This window comes from Meleagris gallopavo, chromosome Z (genome assembly GCF_905368555.1).
Source record: "Meleagris gallopavo chromosome Z, MGAL_WU_HG_1.1, whole genome shotgun sequence".
Taxonomy (NCBI): Eukaryota; Metazoa; Chordata; class Aves; order Galliformes; family Phasianidae; genus Meleagris; species Meleagris gallopavo.
The window spans coordinates 18,662,230-18,684,445 of NC_139435.1; the positions used below are offsets into that span (position 1 = coordinate 18,662,230).

Below are 22,216 nucleotides of genomic sequence, written 5' to 3' on the forward strand. Positions count from 1 at the left end.
AGTGAGGCTGGGCAACATTAGAGAGCTACAAAGATGCTGTTTGCTATAGCAGGGAGAAAATTTGTATGTCTAAAGCTCAATTAGAGTTTGAGCTGGCCAGTAGTTTGAAGAACAAAAATGGTTTATATATAAAGATATTAACAGCAAATAAAAGGCTGGAGATAATGTCGGTTTGTTATTTGATGAGGTTCACAAATAGAGACCTGGATAAAGCTGAACCGTTTAATCCTTCTTTAATCCTCCTTTAAACCGCCTTCTTTTCCTCTGTCTTTAACACCAATGATTGGCCATGGGACAATGCAGCACTGAGTTGGAGGACTGTGACCATAGGAATGATGAAACTGAGTCAGAGGAGGCTCATGGAACAGGTTCCTCTGGGCAGTGGTCATGGTTGCCAGAATTCAAGAAACATCTGGACAACACTCTCAGACACAGGGTTTGGATTTCAGGTGGTCCTGTGTAGAGCCAGGAGTCAGACTCACTGATCCTTATGGGTACCCTCCAACTTGGGATATTCGGTCATTTTAGCAAACTTGTACAACTGAAAAAAATGTGAAATGAACACTTTATGTCTTTGAAGTTAACCTGTGCTTAACTCTCCTGTTCTCTGAACAGAGAGCAAGAAGTCCCACACCTCACACTTTTGCATGCGTAAGTTTTCCAAAGAAAGTGAAATGATGCATAAAGGACCATGATTTTTTGTAAGATGGGAAGAATTTCAAATCCTAACCTTAATTTTAGGTAAACATTTTTTTTTTTAATTTGAACATGCATGAGAGAAAGAAGAAAAATGTGCAGTAGCGTAACGCACCAACCTCTTTGAAAACTCAGACACAACAATTTTACATGCAGGTTAAGCTCTGAACTGCAATAGCTATTTATCAAGAAACAGTCTTCTTCATAACAATGGCCTTGGAGATGGTCCTGTTTAAAGAGGAAAATATTCTGATTTGACTGTTCATAGCTTTGTGTAAAATGAAAATAAATTTGTTCTGATATAAGATAGATATTTATTGTAGTTACCTGGTACTGATTTTTTTTTCATTACGCTTCTCTTCCACAATCCAATACTGAATATAAGCAAAACAAGGAAATTTTTTCAGCATGTCCCTTCTCCTCCTTCTTCTGCACACACACACACATGCACAAACACAGAAGACTGAAAAACAAGGAGCTGTAGACAATGCAAACGCTTCGCTGAAGAATAATAAACTCTCATACCGTCTCCTTTGATGTTTAATATCAATTGGCTTGTTAATAGCATAAGGTGATCCATGAATATAAGCACTCCGGAATCTAGCCACTTTCTTCAGAGTCAAGTGCTCACAGTTGGATGGTAAACTCATTTTATAGCGATGGAAACAACATACAGCTAGTGGCCAAAAAGATGCATTCCTGGGAAAACTGGAAAGAGAATGTATTTGGCTTGAAAGAAAAAGCTCCTCTTTTCAGCTGCTGCAGCCCCCTGGTGAATGCAGGAAGTTGGCTGCTTATTTCCATCCAGTCATACTCCAACCAAATCACTGATTAAGCAGATAAAGCAGAAAGTCTGTCAGAAACTGTTCTCCTCCACCCTAAAGAACTAATGTTTTCTCTTTTTTTTCTTTTTCTTGTGTGCGTATGAAGATAAACCATAAGCACATCTCAGTCAGTTAGGGCTAATGTCTAAAAAAGCAACAGACCAAATTTTCTTTCATGCAGCATGCGAGTGGGTTAGCAGAGCTACTTTTTCATATATCAAAAGATCTCAGTGGGAGGAGGGAGATCCATCCACTGTTACATATGAAAGGGTCAAACAACTTTTCAGATGTATGGTCTGAACTCAGATTGATTGGATTTGATACACAAGTTACTTCAGGATTTTGGCCATGTAAAGAGATGATCTTATGTGCTTCTGTGAATGGGAATTTTGATATTATGTGATATGTTTCTTACAGCACAGTAGCACGTTCTTTGCTGATGAAAAGTAAAAAAAAATTACATATAGCTTAAAATAAAAACTTATTCAGTCTTTGATAAACATGAATATATTAAATTGTTTGCCCATATTATAAAAACTTTTGGTTTTTGTTTTTTATCTGTCCAGCTCCTCAAAATTATTCACACGATTGCCTTTATTTATGAAAGGGCACCTTCTCATCCTCCACACTTTCAGCCTCTGTGCAATGGTCTAAGTGAACCCAGTTTCAAAAATCAGAGTAGTAGTGCTTCAGTAGTACCTTATAAATCACATTAAATCAAAATATGAAATGTATTTTGCACTCTATCTTGAGAAATTGCGGAATACAAAAGAGATTTTATTCAATACAGAAAAAGTCCTACCTTGGAGAACTTGAAAAACTGTTGGAGGTTTGTATATATATAATACACACCTAAATCTATCTGGCTAGTGTTAATCCTCTTGAATTGCTGGAATTAAATCAAAGGATGCTGCAAAGGTAGAATCCCAACAGGAAACAAGACAAAAAGAAAGATAAGGCTCCTTGAAAAAACAATGGAGAGGCAAGCTCTCCATTATTAAGCTTACTGGCTAGCCCCAGTAAGCTGGAATAGGAGGGAGTGGTGCCCAAGGAGGCAACCACAGCACAACTGCAGCATGCACTGCCACCCCACTGCCTTGCTGAACACTGAAGTTATTTGTGGCAGGCACCAAAGCCAGACAAAAGCTTGACTGATGGTCATCTCTCCTTTACCCTTTCCTTCTGTCTCATACAAACTGCCACTATAGCAGTCTTTTTTCAGGTTGTTTTTAGTTCCATTGATGTCCTGTTTAAATGAAACTAGAGACAGCTTTATAGCAGTATTTTTCCATGTTAATGAGGTTGAATAAACTCTTTCCATTTCATAATGGATACATCTACAGAACTGGAAATATTTATTCTAGATATAAAAATTGACTTAACTGACGAGTGTTCGAACACATAGCTGTGTTACTCAGAAGATTACTCTCTGAGAAAGAGTCAAAATGTTCACAGCAAGGCTTTAGGAGCCCAGCTGCATTGATACATTCTCCTCTGAGGTGCTGATGCCTCCGCCCCAGCCTGTTCATGTACTGGGCAGCCTTCAGCAGTACTGGGCTAGTAGGACTGGGAGGTCCTGGGCTCCCTCCCAGAAATCTTCTCAAGGCTCTGATAATGTGTAGGGAAATGTATCAGAAATTATCTGCTCTCATCACATGATCATGTATCCAACAGAGATATCCTGCCATCTGTAAAGGATTTCCTACAATTCCAAAGAGCCAATTAGGTATGATTATTTTTACCATTTTGGAGGTTGACTTTATGTATGTAACTATTCAAATTTTGAAATCTCACTCATACCAATCACTGGAACCTTCCATTACCTGACACCCCCATTTTTTTTTCCTCACTGAATTACAAATTTTAAAAACTATGCACTAAACATGTATTTAGCTGTAACGACTATGTAGAATGTGCACCAGAAATCTAAACTTATTTTTACATAATGGCTTAATAATGCATGTGCATTATTATGATTATAATGCATAATCAAATCACAACAAAGTATAGAAATTTCAGTGGAAAGACACTGTATCAAGATAGATCAAATATATTCTGAGATTGCATTGAATTTTCTGGAATTTTGGCAAATTCGTCTGAGTTTTTTGTTTGCAAAGGAATTTTGATATTTTTGAATTTTATTGTAACTTTCCACCCAGCTAAACTTAGACATCATGACAAAAGTGAAACTCTAATTGTAGCTTGTTTTCATGACATAAGATTCAAGCGTTACTTAAACATCTTCCAATTTACTTGTCATACTGGTAGTTTTTAAACACTGATTTAACATGTTCTTGAGCTGTATACAGTCAACTACTAACCAGACCTTTTGCTTATGACAAGAGTTTTTGTTTTTGTTTTTTCCCCCATAAATATCCTGAAGTCAGATGATGTTAAAATTGTCAGGAAAATTTTTCAGATGAAAATATGCCCTGTCTATAGTTCGTCTTCATATTTATATTCAAACAATTATTTTTTTTTGTTGTTGTTCTAAAGATAGATGTACTTATTTAACTAACTCCTCTAAATCTTACTTTCTCTGAGTGCTATGTATTGTCAACTATTTACCTCTTGGTAAAAGCAAAAGAACTCCAGGAGTATAAAGGTGGTCTGAATCCTTTTTTTCCTAATCTGTGAGAATTTAAGTGATCTTCATGTCCTCTAAAGCCTGAATTTCTTCAAAAATTTACTGCTGTTCTACATATAAATGTTATTTTAGGAATAAAATAATTTAGGAATGTCTCAAAATTTACACATTTGTTTTTAAGTGCTGAATGTATCCTTACAGTGATCTGAGAAAGCATGCATATATTTGCCTCAGGCACAATAAACAAGTAAGATCCCCAATAAAAGGGTTGTATAATGAAGTTTTGAAAAGGAACAAATTTTTACACTGCTGCACTGTTTGCATAGACATATCACACCTGATCTCTGTTATATAGGGATCAGAAAAATATGGCACAAAGTATCATAGAATCATAGAATTCTTAGAATTGGAAGGGACCTTTAAAGTCATCTAGTCCAACTTCCCTGCAATGAACAGGAACATTCCACAACTAGAATCTACATCCACATATCAAGCACAAATGTTGCAGGAGTCTCCAGATCCAAGAGAGTATGACAAATTAATAGCACATATGTGGCTTGACTTTGTTCTGTTCTGTCCTACTCTGTCCTTAATTTTGCCTTACAGAGACATATCTGTAATTAACACATGCTCAATTAGGTCTTTTACCTCTGTCAGTAAATACTTATGCTAACGAAACCTGGAACTTCATACTGCTGCCCTTAAAGGCCCTCTTTTATATTAAGGCTTCTATTGATTCTTTTTCCTTTATATTATAAAATACTGCAGAGAGACCTGTCAAAATCTTCTCTCTTTTAAATTTTGTAAAGACATTAGACTAGCCACATTTGATCCATACAGATCAGCATCCAACTTCCAACACTGGTAAGCCAAAAACCTTACCATCTATGTTGCATCCTTCCTAATAATAAAAACGGAAATATTCTATAGGATGAATTTCAATAACAGCATTATAAAATTTCACATTGTTCTGCCAAAAGAATGATCTAAGGGCACAGAGTGGATGATAAATGTAAGCAATTAAAAAATCAAGAGTTCTTATTAAGTTGTTTCCAACCATAGATACTCAGTGTCACTGTATATAACGTTACTCATGAAAAAACATTAACGAAATACTGCTGCAGTTAGACATCAGAACAATTCTCTTTATTCATCTGTCCAAACGAACATCTTCCTTGAACATCAGCTGCTACAACTATAATTAGAATAGCAAGGTAGCAATGCCAAAGTTTCTTTGTTGAATAAGCAAAATAAAGACATTTTAGAAATGTTAGGCAAACCTAATATGAATTATTTCTGTAGTATACTGCTACCAATTTGGCAGTTTAGAATGAAATTTGTATATTCTGAACAGATTAATAAACAACTCCTTTTTGAATCCATTTATCTTTTTATAGGATCTCACATTCCATGGATTCATTTCTTATTTTGCTGAAATCAAACATGTATCATGTATTTGCACATTATTCATCAGGGCTAAAAATTGACAGTGTAGAAGAGCTATTCCATTTCTTGTTTCTACTGACATAATTTTTCCATGAGAAATTTTAACTGTATGAAGATCATAATTTCTACTTAATTTTCCACTTTTCTTTGTTGCTTTATTAATAACTTCAGGAATTAATCAAAGTGAAAACAAAACAAAACAAAAAGCCAACAACAACTATGTTGTCCTCTTCATAACAAAACTTCGTTATTACCATAGGAGCAGTGCAACAGGTAGACCTCTCTCCTCTGTGTAAACTTACACATTCTATGATATTTGAAAGTATGTAGCATTGGTCAAGTAGTATTTAGCATTCCTTTCTGACATGATTTAAATAGTCTGTCATGAGACCTTCCTTTAAGAAAAGGGAAAAAAAAAAAAAAAAAGTAAAATTAAAATAAAATATAAATATTGTCCACTTGATTGTCAAGCTCCACACAAATCACCCAGGACAGAAATGGAAAGAGGACATGTCTTCAGTTTAATCTACTCACTGAAGATAAAGGCAGGGTGATATCATTTCCTGAAGGCAAAGGAGTCTTTGCCTTCACTGTGTAGGAAAAGGGAGGAACTTTTATTCTAAAAAAGAGTGATACAGAGTAATTATGATGCATATCTTGACACTGGTTTTAATAATATCAATTCTTCTTGCTGTGAGGAATTTTCAGAGTATTTTGCTTACAACAGTGTTTAATATGATCTACTACTCTAAAGACTTAAGAGTATCTTCAATAATCAGATCTTAAATATCTTTTCCTTATGTTTCTGTTAGAATCACTCTTAAGCCCCCAAATGTCTCACAGTAGTCATGGTAGTCTTGAAATTACAGCAGCCTCTCAGAGCAGATTGTTAATAAAGTTGAGCATATGTATGCATACCTAAGCTGAGCCTCCCACCTGCTCTTGATCATACACTCCTGTTGTTTCTGTTGTGTTGGCTAGGGTGCTCATCCAAGCTCTTGGTGAATAGTGAATGGATTCAACTGGATAATTGAAAGAAGAATAAAACTAAATAGTTTTGATTATTTTTTTTTCCCCTAGGACAAGCATCTGAACTTTTAGAATGAGTTATTCCATAAGAGTATCAGTCCCTTACCATTAAGAGAGCCTAATTCAACATCCCCAAATATAATGTCTACAAAAGAGGTGTTTGTCTTTAGCCTTATGGGTTGCAACTGTCTTTCCCCATTTGTAGAAATGTCGAGCATTTTAATGTGTCAGGAGAGTTAATGAGTGTTTTGAGCAAAAAGATATTACAAAAACACAAAACTGAAAATTCATCTTCCAAAGAAATTAACACCATCAGTCCTCCTGTATCCACTTCTTCATCTGACAATAGAAGCAATGCCACCACTTTCTCTCTTCAGGTTTAAAAGTAAATACAATGAAAATTTGCCAAGACCTAGATGTATCACTGAATATTTCAGAAATGCAGACAAAGGAACTAAAAGTTTGTTTTCCTGGTCAGGACTTACAGTGTTACATAGACTTTGGAGCTGAGTATAAGAAAAAAGAAAGAAAAAGGAAAAAAAAAATCAGAACTCTCTTTTAAGAGGAGTGAACTAAAATATATATAAAAAAACCAATACAGTGAGCCATTTCTGCATGCATGAGTCTAAAGTTCTATGTGACTTAACAGTTACAGAACTAAAGGCTATCAGAGTGTGTATGCAGGGTCAAACTTAAGAATAAAAAGTAAGGATAATTTAATCATTTCCGAACTTGGAATGTCTAAACTTGCAAAGCAGGTTTTCTGTGACACTTCTTTATTTGCTGTTTTGGGGCTCTATGAGTGTTTCAGTAGATAAAGGAAATTGAAAGACAGTGAAAATATTCAGTTATTGAAAATAGTGCTCACAGTCTGTATACAGTAAACAAAATATTTTTTTCCCACAGAATCCTCATATGTACTGCATTTCAACATTTCAAGTGTGACAACTGTAACACTTTCCTTGTTGCTGTACCTGCCATATTGCATCAAACTGAAATGGACTACTGGATTCTTTTCCTTGTCATCATCTTCTTAGTTTCTGGGCTCTGCTGGGAATGAACTTCAGTCACTGCAGACGTAATTATGTGATGATTTGCATCTGAAATCTGCTTTCATATATGGAAGCATAGTTTCTGAATTGCTGCATGGGGCATTGTGAAAGGCATGCTATTATAATTTACTTTTGAAAGAAAAGAATGGTTTTACTTCTCTTGCAGAAGAATTGGGTAGGATTTCCTTTCCATTTTCAAACCTTTAAAATTAATTAATAGTTAGTCATTCCCTCTTCCTACGTAGTGGACATACCTGTTTCTGTTCTATGTATCTTATGGAGAATTTTTCAAGTCTGTCAAGACTGCACAAGAAATGCCATCTTCTCATGGGAAGTAATTCTCAACAAAATGGCTTTAGTGTCTGAACGAGTTACTGCTTCCCAAGGTATGCTGCAGAGCAAGAGTTTGGGAAAACAAGACGCTTGCTAAATATTTGCAAAAATTATTTTGCACTACCGACACATTTGATGACCATGTGCTGAATTTTGGATTGTAATTGATCATTCAGTCACAATCATTCACAGTAATGTGTAAGTAAACATCATCACAAAGCTTCAGATGCATTGTAGCAAAAACTGGGTTCCCCTTCTCATCACCTTAAATTAGAAGTCTATTCAAAATTATTGAATGTATGACTATAATGTGGCATTACTAAAGACTATCAATAAAGGTATCTATTCTGAGAAGCATATATTAATGAAGAATATACAAATTCCACGCTGCAGTGATGAAGCTAATCAGGATCTTAAAAGTAAAAAGGCCTGGAAATGATTGTTGCCAACATTTAAAATTTTCCATGACTTGAAGTTAAAACTCTGAATAGTCATCAGATGACACTCTTTCAGGTATAACTGAAGTAAAAAGTAAAGGTAAAAAGTCTGAAGGGAATTTTAGAAAAATTATACTGCAATACTGCGAGCATTGAGATAGAGATAGGTAATTTTTTCCTGGAGGTGAAATGTAAAGGTCAGCATTCCTTCTGTTTTCTGTAATTGTCAGTGTAGATTCCATTATAGAAAACTGACAGATTGTATCCCCTCTGGATGGTGAAAATGAGAACTGACAGCATAATCAGTCACACTGTAATTGCACTCAGACTTGTCATACGATCCCTTTAACTTTGTATGTTTTACAGTGCCCAACATTATATTGCTTCTCTTTAGATTTTGAGAACTGCTGAATTGCTGAGTCTTACTTGAATGTTGCTGGAGTAAGTCTTCATATTTGATGGGAGGGACATTCAAAGATAGACTCTGATGCCAAAGTAAGATAGATCTCAAGAAGATCACGGAGAAATTGGAAAAAAAATTAGAAAGTTATGTAAGTTGATGTTACAAAAACTGAGTACAGAAGATCTGGCCTCATTCAAATATAGTTTCAGAATCCGAGCAACATAGGGGGGCAAGTCCAACCCAGGAGTTCAGATGTACTCTCATATTCATTAATTCAGATGTGACACACGGAAGGTCATTAGTAACAATCGAATACTACCCACTTGCTGAAATAAAAATCTTAATAAAAAATCCCTACATTTCTAAAAGGCATCCAATCTTCACTTCAAGGTATGTAGGCACGGATGGATATTTCACACTTTCCTTCAATTCTAATAAACTTAAGTTAACTTCTGACTTCCAGGTTTGTACAGTGCCAGACTGTATTTATTTCATATGAAAAATTTCCTTCTAACAATAGCACAGATAAATTTTGTAGATTAAGGAAGCTAAAGATTTTGTGGTGGCCATGGAAACTCTTTAAGTTTATGCAACTTCAGTTTATATTGCCTGGCAAGATTCATTGAATACAATTATAAGTATCTCTGCAAGTCTTTACAAGTATTACACAAAAATTACCTCAGTAACTAACAACAAAAAAATACATGAGAATTGTCACAGTGAAGAGCAAGATAAGATTGTAATGGCCATTTATTCTGTTTTAGAATGTACAGTGCAACTCTGACTACTAAGTTGTTATCTGAAAAACAATCTACACCATTCAGCTTTGTACTGTATGGTTCTCTTGTACATGTGTTATCCTACATATGCTCAATTATTACATAATGTGTGTAAACACATGCACACAGAAATTTTCTGATGAAAACCCTTGCAACTAAAAAGCATCATGGGCACCATGGCTTACACCTGCTAAGTTAGTTTCATCTTAGCACTAAATTCTTGAAGCAAAAAAAAAGGCTAAGATAGACAAATAGCAAGAAATAAAGAAAAAGAAATCATGACAGTACCATGACAAAATGTAGTACTGTACAAATACGTAAGCAAGATCTCAAAATACAATTTTTCACTTTTTAGAAGACTAAAATTTTTGGAGACACAGAAAAAAAATTGGTACTATGAAAGGCTCTACTATAAAAGCAGGTACGGTCTTGAATATCATATTCATGATTAACAATATACAGGGTGTTCAAGAACAAATTTGTACAGGAGAATGAATACAGGTATGAACAGAAGATCCAATAGTTACTGCTGTTGACACATTCTGCCACTTAGTGGCCTAGAAACAAATATTTCACAGAAGTATCCATTAAAACAACAACATCAATGTTTAGGAAAAAAAAAAATCCAGCTACTCTACAGCAATTAAACAGGTTAACCAAGGTGGGTTTTTTTTTTTTTTCCTTTTTTTTTTTTCTTTTCAATTTTTTTTTTTTTTTAAAGTAAACTTCACAAAGAATTGTATTTCTCCACTTTGCTAGTCCTGTAGTCCTGTGTGGGAAGCACAGAACATCGCATATACTCAAATAGTCAGAAGACGAGAGAAGATGAGAAATAGAGTCATGCTAAGAAAAAGAGGACACAGAGGATGAGAAACAGAACAGAGAGCAAGAGTAAGTCCATTGTTACCCAACAAAGCCAAAAGTTTCCTGCACTCTATAGTGACAGTTGCAAATTGGCATTTTGCACTGAACATGTTAGCGCCAGGTTCCAGATGGGAGGCTATCCAATTTGGGGAGGAGGCAGGAAGCAGAGTACTCTTCTGAACTCATTTGGAAATATTAATAAATTTTCATGAATGGCATCCAGCAACAACAAACATTTGTCATGTAGAAGACATGAACTGACACATTCTTTTGGTAGAGAAAGAAAACATGATCTACTTATCACTTATTTCATAGACACACAATAATCTGTGAAAGGATTACTACGTTCAAACCACTCACAAAACCTAAGTTATATAGAAAAGCCCTCTTTTGTAATTTTCCTCTAGATGTCTGCAAGATAATCACTACATCTAAGTCAGCTAACCTTTTGTTCCAGACTTATTTGTATTGGGTTTTTTTTGTTTCTTTCTTTCTTTCTTTGTTTTTTGTGGCTACCTGACTAATCTGCATGATGTTAGTAATTTTACATAGATTCCAAACACGTGCCTTAAACATGTGACAGTATTTGTGTCTGAATATGAGATGTGAATAAAGATTTTGAGCTTAGCTGCAACAAGACAATACATGCACATCTCTATTTCTGGTACCAGCAGCCACTGCATATCTTATCTGTGACTCTTTGATTTGTTCTAAGTCCACTACGGTCTACTAACACACTTGTTCTTATGAATACACAGCTTTATGTAACAGTCTGTTTGACTCTGTTTCCCATAACATCCTTGTAGGTAATCTTAGGAAGTTTGGGATGAGAGGACAGTTAGGTGGATTGAGAACTGGCTGACTGGCAGACCTCAGAGGGCTGTGATCACAGTGTGGTTTCTCATTGGAGGCCTACAGCTAGAAGTGTTTCTCAGGGGCCTGTACTGAGTCCAGACTTTTTTAACACCTTAATTAGCGACCCAGAGATAGAGTGTACCCTCGATAAGTTTGCTGATGGTACAAAGCTGTAAGGAGTGGTTTGTATATCAGAAAGCTGTGCTGCCATTTAGTGAGACCAGGAGAGACTGGAAAGTTGAGTGGAGAGAAACCTTATGAAGTTCAACAAGAACAAGAGTCCTATGCTTGGAGAGGAATAACTGCATGCAGGATACAGGTTAGGGGATGACCTGCTGGATGAGAGCTATATGAGGAATCATCTGGGTGTCCTGGTGAACAACAACTTGGCCATGAGCCACCAGAGTGCCCTGGTGGTCAAGAAGGCCAATGGGATTCTGGGGTACATTAAAAAGAGCATGGCTGGCAGGTCAAGGGAGGTGATCCTCCCTCTCTACTCTGTCCTGGTGAGGCCACAGTGTCCAGTTCTGGCCTCCTCAGTTCAAGACAAAAAGGAAATTTCTGGAGAGAATCTAGCATCTCACATATGAGGAAAGGCTGAGAGACCCAGGGCTGTTCAGCCTAGAGAACAGAAGACTGAGGAGAGATCAAAAGGACAGGTGACAAGTGCCAGGAGTTAAAATTTGGGAAAGGGTGCATCATAATGGGTTGTCAGGATTTTATTATTATTATCATTTTTCTCCCTGCGTTAATACTCTCCTCTTGCATGCAATGCCTTATTTCAAAGAAAAATATTGTGAGACAGTGTATTTATCAGAATATTTATAGGATGCAGTGGTTACTAAAATGTTTTGTGCCTTTTTTCTAGAAATACAGAGCAAAAGCATATTCTTAAATCACTGAGGAACACAGTTTCCGTTCGATGGCAAAGTGAAAGATGAATTACTTTATTATTATGAGCAGTAAAATATAGTAACAGTAGTTCTTTTGAATGAACTTTTAAACTACTTAAGATGATCACTTAATGAGCTTTGTCATTTCTCTGTTAAAGCCAAAAACACCATATTGCCCTCTGCAGGTTCATTTAGCAAAGTACTCTGTAGGAAACTTTCATTTTGTTTACTTGGAGTTATTTCTCATCTATATCCAAATTATGACATTTATTATGTAAAACTTTAAAATCATGTCTTTATTATAACATTATCCATTAGTAGCCTTCCTAATATTCTCAAAATAAGTTATCAAGATGTCAATATACAGATAACATACAGATAAAAAAGAAATCTGTCACAGGAACAATAATGCAATAAATTTGAAAAAAAAGCCCAGCATATTTCTGTGTTATATTTGCTCTTATTGTTCTTTTAAATTTCCTTAATCATTTTACTGAATCATGGAATCATGATTCAAATAACGTGAATATTTTTAACTATTAGAGACAAAAGAAGCTTGCATTAAAAATCATAGAATCATAAAATCTTTGGAGTTGGAAGGAACCTCTGAAGGCCATCTAATACAACTCTGTGGTGTCCAAGGAACAGGGACACCACAGCTAGATCATGTTGCCCAGGGCCTCAACTTGAAAGTCTCCAGGAATGGGGCATCAACCACATCAGTGGGTAACCTGTTCCAGTTTCTCACCACCCTCACCATATAAGATTTTTTCCTTGTATCTAACCTAAATCTACAGTCTTTGAGCTTGAAATCATTTCCCCTTGTTCTACCAACACAGACCCTGCTAAAAATCTGTCCTCTTGTTTCCTGCATCTCTCTTGTAGTTACTGAAAGGCCGCTATCAGGTCACCTCGCAGCCTTCTCTTCTCCAGGCTGAACAGCCCCAGTTCTCTCAGTATCTCCTTGTAGGCAAGGTGTTCCATGCCTTGGATCATTTTTGTGGCCCTTCTCTGGACACGCTCCAACAGGTCCATGTCTCTCCTGTACTGAGGACTCAACATCTGGACACAGCACTTCAAATGAGGCGTCAGCAGCACAGAGCAGAGGGGCAGGATCACCTCCCTTGACTTGCTGGTCACACTTCTTTTGATGCAGCCCAGGATACATTTGGCTTTCTGGGTTGCAAAGGCACTATGTCTGTGTCCCTGTGCGTCTAGATGCCGATGAATCCAAGAATACAGAAATTTAAGGTAGACAGGATTTATGTAGGATTATTGTTAATGACTATTTTTCAGTTATGTTCCATAGCAGCTTTAATGGCTGCTATGTCAAAGATCTAAAAAATATCTATTTATCAGATTCCCTCTCAGTCTTTTTTTCCTCAGGCAGAACAAATCCAAGTTACTCAGCCTTTCCTCATACTGGAGATGCTCCAGGCTCTTTATCATCCTTGTGGTCAGAACACCTGTAATTGTCTGTAACATCAAAGCTCACATTTGCAGAGTCCTGAAATCACCTCATAGGACCTCACCATGTGACACCACCACTTCCAGCATCCTCAGTAAAGCCTGGAAAACCACCTTTGTGTGCAATTCTTGCTCCTTCTGCAAAACCCTTATTTGCGTCATTTTCCTCTTTCCTCTCTTTTTTTCTTTCTTTAGCCATTGAACTACCAGCAATCTGTCCTAGCCAACTAATTCTAACACCCTGAATTCTTGTGACTAAGAGTACAATGGAAGCTATCATTAATGTCATAAAGAACTTAAATTGAGCACTCTACAGCAGCACTTTGGAGAAGCTCAGAAGGCCATCTGTTTTATCTGAGGTTGTTTCATCTAATAGCTGTGTGAAAAAGCACAGAGAACCATAGCTAGCTGCATTTCCCTGCCTCTGCCACTATTTATTTTTATTCCTGTATTGTTTCTATTCAAGGAAACAAGATCAAATTGTAATTAATAATGAGATCCAGATACTTTCAGATACCTTAAATAACGAATGGAAACAAATAGAAATTCTGTCCATCTTTGATATGCTCTGCTGTTAAGCAGAGATTTCTGCCATCAAGGCTCTCTGACAACACTCAATTCAATCTTTGAGGAAACAAATACCTTTACATTAATGACATGATTCTGGTCTGTGGGGATGGGTTGCTGTTGCCTGCAATCCACCTGGACAGTCAGCAAGTGCAGAGTACATTTCATGATCATTTGGCATAACCAGTTTCCCTCCTCTCACCAATTATACAGAACCTAGTGCCCAGAAGTAAAGTAGATAACCAAATAAATAAACTGAATTCTTACCAAATGGCTTTCATTTTTTTTTTCCCCTTGTTTTTACCTCTTTCATTGCACTTCAAGAAGGTAAAGAGGAATGGTACATTTTCTGTCAGTTTATTGAAGAATACAGAGTGTACTTACCTAGAAAAGAGAAAATTATGAAAGGGATTATTAGAACATGGAAATTTAAATTTCACAACTTATGTCATTAGCACACACACATTAGCACGTACAAGTACTAAAAGGTACATTAAGAAAATAAGTATTAGCACTGTAGGTCTAAATGCCAAATTTCTTGTATCACTGATCATGAAACTCAGCACAGAAAAATACACAAAAAAGACTTTTTAATTCTTTGATATCCAAAATTATTTCCAAATTTTCTTAAGAGTCTTCTCTCTTACAAACTGTTCATTGACATCTCTATTAGAATACTTACTACTTGGCACATGGCTTGTATTTGCTAGCTTCTGTAAAATATATTTAATAATATGTATAATTATGAACGACAGAATTAAATACTGCCACATATTGTCGTCTAGTTTAGTTTAAAAGTAGTTTTAGTTTAATGTTATTGAATGTCAGTATATTCACTAATAGAAACATACTTGAGTGAAACGTAAATTCTTAAATCTCCACAGAATATGAAGTATTCCAACCATGACATATATTAATAAAATAAATTTCAGATAGACTAAATATTTAAGTATTGTAGGCATTTTAATATTTAAAGCTCCTTTGGTCTTTCATTCCTTAAAAAAAGTCTGTGCCTTAAACTAGGACAACAGAAAAAGGATTATCATTATCTCTATACGTAGTGAATATATATATGTAGTGAATGTCAGGAAGAACTACATAAGAGGAAACAAGATTGTTCTGCTAGATCTACCAATACCTAGGATAGTGTTTCTTGTAACACTTTATCAAAAGCATGTTGACAATAAAGAACTAGTGTTTTAAATATCTTCTTCAGTGGTTTAAGAACACATACTCATTACATACGTAAGGAGGTTCCTGTCCTAAACACTCCAAATATTGAAAAACGCATCCATCAAGATACGTAAAAAACAAACAACTTGAAAACTGAAAGCCTGGCAACACAAATGCATTCTGTCACGTGTTAGGAGTCACTGTTACTGTAAAACACTTCTCAATACTTCGGTATTCACCATTTTTCTGGCAGCTTTTGATGATCTCTTTCTCAGAAAAACAACAACAACAACAACAACAACAAAAACACCAAAACAAAATCAGCTTGTTTTTGAACAGCCTAACACCTTCCCAGGCTTTGCTGCTTATTTTCTCCTAGTATTTTGGTACTCAACTAGACACATCTAATGAGACACAAAACACATACCAACACAGATGTTAATGAATGGCAGATACAGAACTCAAGAATACCAGAGCAGAAAAGTTACTTGGCAGCCTTCAAATTGATTGGACTGACAAGAATAGGATCTAATCTCTGTTTCTTAAATCCATCTTCCTCCTCAAGGGAGAAATCACTCTAAACGACCTTGCTAAAATCCCAGCCATCAGATTATTCTCATGGCATTTACTACTCTAAATAAATAAATAAACTACCACACAAGTGACACATCGAAAGCTGAGAATAAAGCAATGCAGTTTGTGTACCAGCTCATTTTTATAATAGCTTGACAATAGACTAATATGTACTTTGTGTTGTTATTTCACCGTATGTATTCATCCTGCAAAAGTCAGTGGTAGGAATTGTGTGTGTGTGACACATTCTTACAAATACCTTAGGTATGTACTATTAAAAATACCATACTCTTTTATATTCTAAATAGTTTCACCTAATGATTTAGAAATGAAAAGTAAAAGTACAACTCTAACAAAATTATGTTAAAGAGCCTTTTATCTTAACTCAGAGCTATCAAACAGATTTCCAAACACCCTTCTTGCTTTCATGATAACTATTTTGTAACCCTTAGGGGATAGCAGAAGTAAGAAAACACCTGTGACAAATTCCACAAGGACTATTTTCATATTATGGAAAAAGAAAATGCAGCAGTTAGCAAAAAATCTTCAAGTTGTTTTTCAGTTTTAGCATATTAAGAAACCATAGTAATACATGCATCATTATCGCAGAGCATAACTCTTCCAAGCTTTAGATGTTTCTTCAAGTCCAGAAAATTAAAACAAGAGAAACATCCCTGTTCACTATCCTAGAATAGGATTATCTATCTCCTTCTGCCTTCATACTTAATTTAGCTCCAACACAGTGTTCAGAAATATAAGTGGATGCCATACAGCATACAAGCAGAATAGATTTTAGGATAAATCGTTTAGTTTTAATAATGTTCTCATTCCCCTTTAGCTAAAGAGAAAATATCTATTATGTATAAAGCTAGAACATTTGTGATTTTAAATAGCCAGATTTTCCACAGCTACCAATTTCTGACAAGGAGAAGCAGATCTGTGGGTTGTACACAGCTCATGGACTTTCCCTCTTTCCACCACATCATCAACATTTTCTGACACTCCTGGTTGTTGTGCAGCGTCATCTCTTCTGCTAGCTGCCCTAACATCAGGAAGAAGCTGCAAATCCACACTGTGTAATTTTATTAGGCAGAATCAAGCCCAACTCAATATATTCTCCTTCTCAGTGGGTCTATCCACTTCTCAGTATGGTACTTTGGTTATCATACTGGTTTATATCTCAGGCACTTTGAATCATTCATGGAGGAGACGTGGCTTTTCCGACAGCACTAGAGTAGTGGTGGGAATCCAGAGGAGGGCTGACTCTATGACAACTGAGGACCTGGAGCACAGTCTACAGAGACTTAAAGGAACTGAGTTTGAATAGCATAGAAAAAGGTAGGATAAGGGGAAAGAGATATGATTATTGTATTCAACTACTTGCAGGGAGGATGTAGGGAGGTACAGTTATTCACTGAGAATGGACAAAAAGCATTTTCAGAAAGTCTTCACAATGATCATGATTAAGAATGGAAACAAGCTGCCCAAACCTGTTGGAGAATCTCCACTCTTGAAGATGGTTAATACTTTACTGATAAAGGTCGTAGACACCTTGGTCAAACTGATGTTAGCCCTGCCTTCATGAGGGGACTGGACAGGAGAGCTTCCAGAGAACCCTTGTAAGCCAAATAATTTTATCAACCTATGATTCTAACTCTGTAGTTATAATACTATAGTTTTCTACCAGAACAAAAAAGAAAGCCTGAGCACTGTTTATCCCTCCATTGTGCATTAATTCATAAATGGTAGGCTTCACTCTACCCCCTTCCACAACAGGACTAAATATTGTTTCCTGCGCTTAAAGCCAACAGCTTCCTTATTGCTATCATTTTTGTGTGCAAATGTGCAGCACAGATGCTCTGTGAGCAACTGTCTCCAAACTAAGAAATTAACCTACAAATGCATAATCTAAACACATATGTACTGTTAAACATATCCTGCTTCATTATAAATCATGTTATTAGACAGTTTTGAAATTCAGTAAAGGCAAGAAATCTGTAAGGAGTAGAGAGTGTTAAGTATCACAATGAACATCTTTATGAAGTTCAAATTAGTCACAACTTTAAAGGAAGTTCCATCTTTATAAATCAATTTTCTTTAGATACAAGACCACTATACATTTGCAGTGCTAGAAGCTTGGCACTGATGGATAGACTTTTGATTCTGTTGTGCCAGAGCTCCTAATTAAAGCCACAGCTGGAGGAAGAATTGTAAGGACAAGAAGAAATCTGGAGCAATTTCAATTTCCTCCCACTAAACACAGTCAATCCTCTCAGTCTTTTTTGAAGGAAAGTTTAATGCCAAATGAAGAAGCATAATTTCCTTCTCAGAAGATTACAGAATAAAAATACTTGCCTAATGAATGTTTGAAATCTCTGATTGCTATATGGCACTGCAACCACACAAAGAGCCATAGTTCTCTCATTCCTTCCTTTCTTATTTATTTATTCTTTTTTCTAAGAGAAGGAGATCAAAGATGCCTACTCTGTAAATAATGAGCGTCAAAGTACAAAGGTATGCAACAGACCTTGCCTCTGCTCTAAGTTTGGGACAATATATAACTGACAGCTAGGGGAACTGACAATACAGAAGACATTCATGGTCTAATGTTTTATTTGTTTTCTCTCATCTTGAGAAAAAAATGTTAACTGCTCTTTCTTATGACATTTCTGCCACCTAAAATTGTTTTCTTTCCTCTTTCTTTCTTACCCACACTTTCTTCCACATATTTTTCTTTCCTTACTTTTGCATAAAATCATTGCATTCATAGTTGTCCATGTGAGAATGATACTCAAACATTTTGGACTTATCCATGCACACACATAGCTAATGATTGTGGCTTTTACTATTGCTCAGCTGCTCATTTTCTCTACCCACTCAGATCACCAAGCAAAGTATTCCTGCCTTCCTGAGAGAAGTTACTTTTTCCAGGAAGAAGCTGGAGAAAAAGAATATATGAGTATCAGTGAGCCCCTCAACACAAAGACTTACTTCGATGGCTATTGAAAGTAAGTAGCATGCTGAAAAATAAATAAATGAAGATCATATACCTGTATTGCCCAAGAAAAGAGAGGTATTAGACAGTTTTTCCATCAAGAGATGCAAAGAGCAACAAACAGAACCACAGAATCACAGAATCACAAAGGGTGGAAAAGATCTTCAAGATCATGCAGTCCAACTGTCCAACTATCTCCAATACTTCCCATAAAAAACCACGTCCCTCAGTACAACATATAAACATTTCCTGAAATCCTCCAGGGTTGGTGACTCCACCATCTCCTTGGGCAGCCCATTCCAGTGCCTGTCTACTCCTTTGAAGTTTTTCTTAACATCCAACCTGAATCTCCCCTGGTGCAGTTAAGGCCATTCCCTCTAGTCCTATCCTTAGCTATACAGAAGAGGCCAACCTCCAACTCACTGCAAATTCCCTTCAGTTTGTTGTAGATAGCTATAATGTCTCCACTCAGCCTCCTCTTCTACAGACCTAACAGTTCCATCAGCCACTACTCATAAAGCTTGTGCTCCAGACTCATCACTGCCCTTCTCTGAACATTCTCCAATGCCTCCATGTCATCCTGTACTGAAAACACCAAAACTGAACACAGTACTGATGGCGCAGCCTCATCAGAGCTGAATACAGAGGGATGATCATGTCTCTGTTCATGCTGACAACACTACTTCTGATACAAGCCAGAATGCCATTGCCCTTCTTGGGCCATTTTACTTCATTGCGCACATTGTCACTTCATGTTCCGCCAAGCGTTGACCAATAACCCCAGGTCTGTTTCCTCTACAGTCTTCCTGCCACTCTGCTCCAAGCCTTTAGTGTCGCCTGTGATTGTTGTGGCAAAGTGCAGGATCCAGCACATGGTCTTCTAACTTCACCCAATGGCCTCAGCCCAGCTATCCAGCCTGTCCAGATCCTCCATATTCCTTTGATTCCCAGGCAGATCAACACCTCCTGCCAACTTGGTGTCACCTGCAAACTTACTGAAGGGACACCAATGCCCTCATCTAGACCATCAATAAAGATATCCATAAATCAATCCAGATATCAATAGGCCCCAGTACCAAAACCTGGTGAACACAGCTCGTGACCAATTGCCAGCTGGATTTAGATCCATTCACCACCACTCCCTGAGCCCAGCCATCCAGCCAATTCTTTATCAAACAAAGAGTGCACATGTCCAAGCCACAGGCTGCCAGCTTCTCCAGGAGAATACTGTGTGAGACAGTGGCAAAGACTCTGCTAAAGACCAGGTAGACTATGTCAACAGTCTTTCCCTCATCTAGCAGGTGGGTCACTCGATCACAGAAGGAGAACAGACAAATTGAGTAGGATCTGCCTTTCATAAACCCGTGCTGGCTAGGCCTGATCTCTCGGTTGTCCCGCACATGCTGTGTGATGTCCCTCAAGATGACCTGCTCTATAATCCTTTCCGTCACCAAAGTCAGGCTGACAGACCTGTCGTTCCCTGGATCATCCTTCCAATCCTTCTTGAAGATGCGAGTCACACTGGCAAACCTCCAACCCTCTGGGACCTCTCTGGGTTGACCAGGAGCGCTGATAGATGATGGAAAGTAGCTTGGCTATCAGCTCCACCAGCTCCCTTTGCACCCTGGAGTGCATCCCAACTGGCTCCATAGACTTCAGGCAGTTCAGGTGGAGTAGCAGTCTCTAACTGTTTCCATCTCAATCATGGGGGTTTATTCTGCTCCCCATCCCAGAGTTCCAGGTCGGGGGTAAAGAACCCTGAGGATAGCTGACCTGACTTATAAAGACAGATGTAAAAAATGCTTATAGAAGCTCAGCCTTTTTGTTATCCTCAGTGGTCATGTTCACCGCTACATCCAGTAAGGAATGGGTTCTCCATAGCCTTCCTCTAACAGTTACTATATTTGTAAAAACGTTTCTTATTCTCTTTTACTCCAATGGCCAATTTGAGTTCAAGCTGGGCTTTTGCCTTTCTAATTTTCTTCCTGCACATCCTAGCAATTTCTTTGTACTCCCCCCGAGTTGCCCATCCCTTCTTCCACAGTAGGTAAATTCTCTCTTTTTTTTTTTTTTCTTCTGAAGCCTCAGGAAAGGCTCCCTGTTCATCCATGTTGGTCTTCTGCCCTGCTTGCTCATCTTGCACAGGGGGATAGCCTACTCCTGCACCTTTAAGATTTCCTTCTTAAGGAGCAACCAGCCTTTACAGAGGTTCAAGCCCTCTCTTCAGAGTGGCACAAGCTGGAGAACGGGGAGAAAGGTTTCTGTCCTTATGTGCAGCAGCAGTTTGCTTCTCTGGTGATGCATCTTCAGCCTGAACCGTTATCACCATGCACAGTGACCAATAACTTCACTTCTGGATGCATCTGCTTATATTGCTTCCTGCTACAGCTCTGCTGTCAGAGAGATCAGGCTGTGGGTTTTACAAAGCTACTTCTTATTACTTCCAGGTAAGATAAAGCAGAGATGAATTTTCACTTCCTGAAAACATCTACAAGTATGTTTCTGATCCCCAGCTATGAGAACAACTTAATATGCTCTCATTTGAGTTTTATGCAAGTTTCTAAATAACATAATCTGGAACAAAAATGAATATATTTTTCAAATGTTCTCAGAGAAGTTATAGTACTGAATTGCCTTCTACCCACTGCTGCCCTGTTCTGTTTGCCACTGCAGTTCCTCATGGTCTCCCTAATGTTTAAAGACAGAGTTTGATCATTACAATAGTTTTTAAACATTTCTTTGAAAAATATGTAGCTGGAAAAAAATTACAGGTAGCTGATTGACTCATCTATTAGCTCTTAAGATTACCTAATATTTTGTCCAAAACCATCTGAGTATTCAAGCAATAAGATATTACCAGTATTACACTTCTGATCTACTTTGCAGTTGAATAGAGTTGTACTTCAAAGAAAAACAAAACAAAAAAACAGCGTAAGCATTGTATATTACAGATTTCAAGAGTTCCTATGACAATGAAAATGCTGTATTCTTCATAGCAGTTACAAAAAAAGGCTGATGACATGAGTAAAAGATGGTGGAGGTAATACAAACTGCCTTACAATGAGTAAAAGGAAAAAATACGCACAGAAAGGCACAGCTGATCAGATAATGCTAGGTATTGTTTCCTTCCACAGAGACCATCTTTTCTTATTATGATTTATTTATTGATAATTTTCTACATACTTTTACTCAATAATATTTATAGAGAGATGATCAGGAAGTTTAGTATGAGTATTTGTTCTT

General features: G+C 37.0%; 1 protein-coding gene across 8 annotated transcripts in view; it reads right to left on the bottom strand.

Annotated features, from left to right (window-relative positions):
* The window catches only part of PDE4D (phosphodiesterase 4D), a 594,225-nt gene that overhangs the window by 193,319 nt on the left and 378,690 nt on the right, over window positions 1-22,216 (bottom strand). The window contains exon 1 of one of the 8 annotated variants that reach the window (XM_085213719.1): window positions 14,500-14,528. The exons of the other annotated variants lie outside the window; for them this stretch is intronic. Coding sequence (XP_085069845.1) covers window positions 14,500-14,513 — 14 coding nt within the window. The 5' untranslated portion in view covers window positions 14,514-14,528. Of the gene's footprint in view, window positions 1-14,499; window positions 14,529-22,216 lie in introns of those variants that run through there. 8 annotated transcript variants of the gene reach the window in all.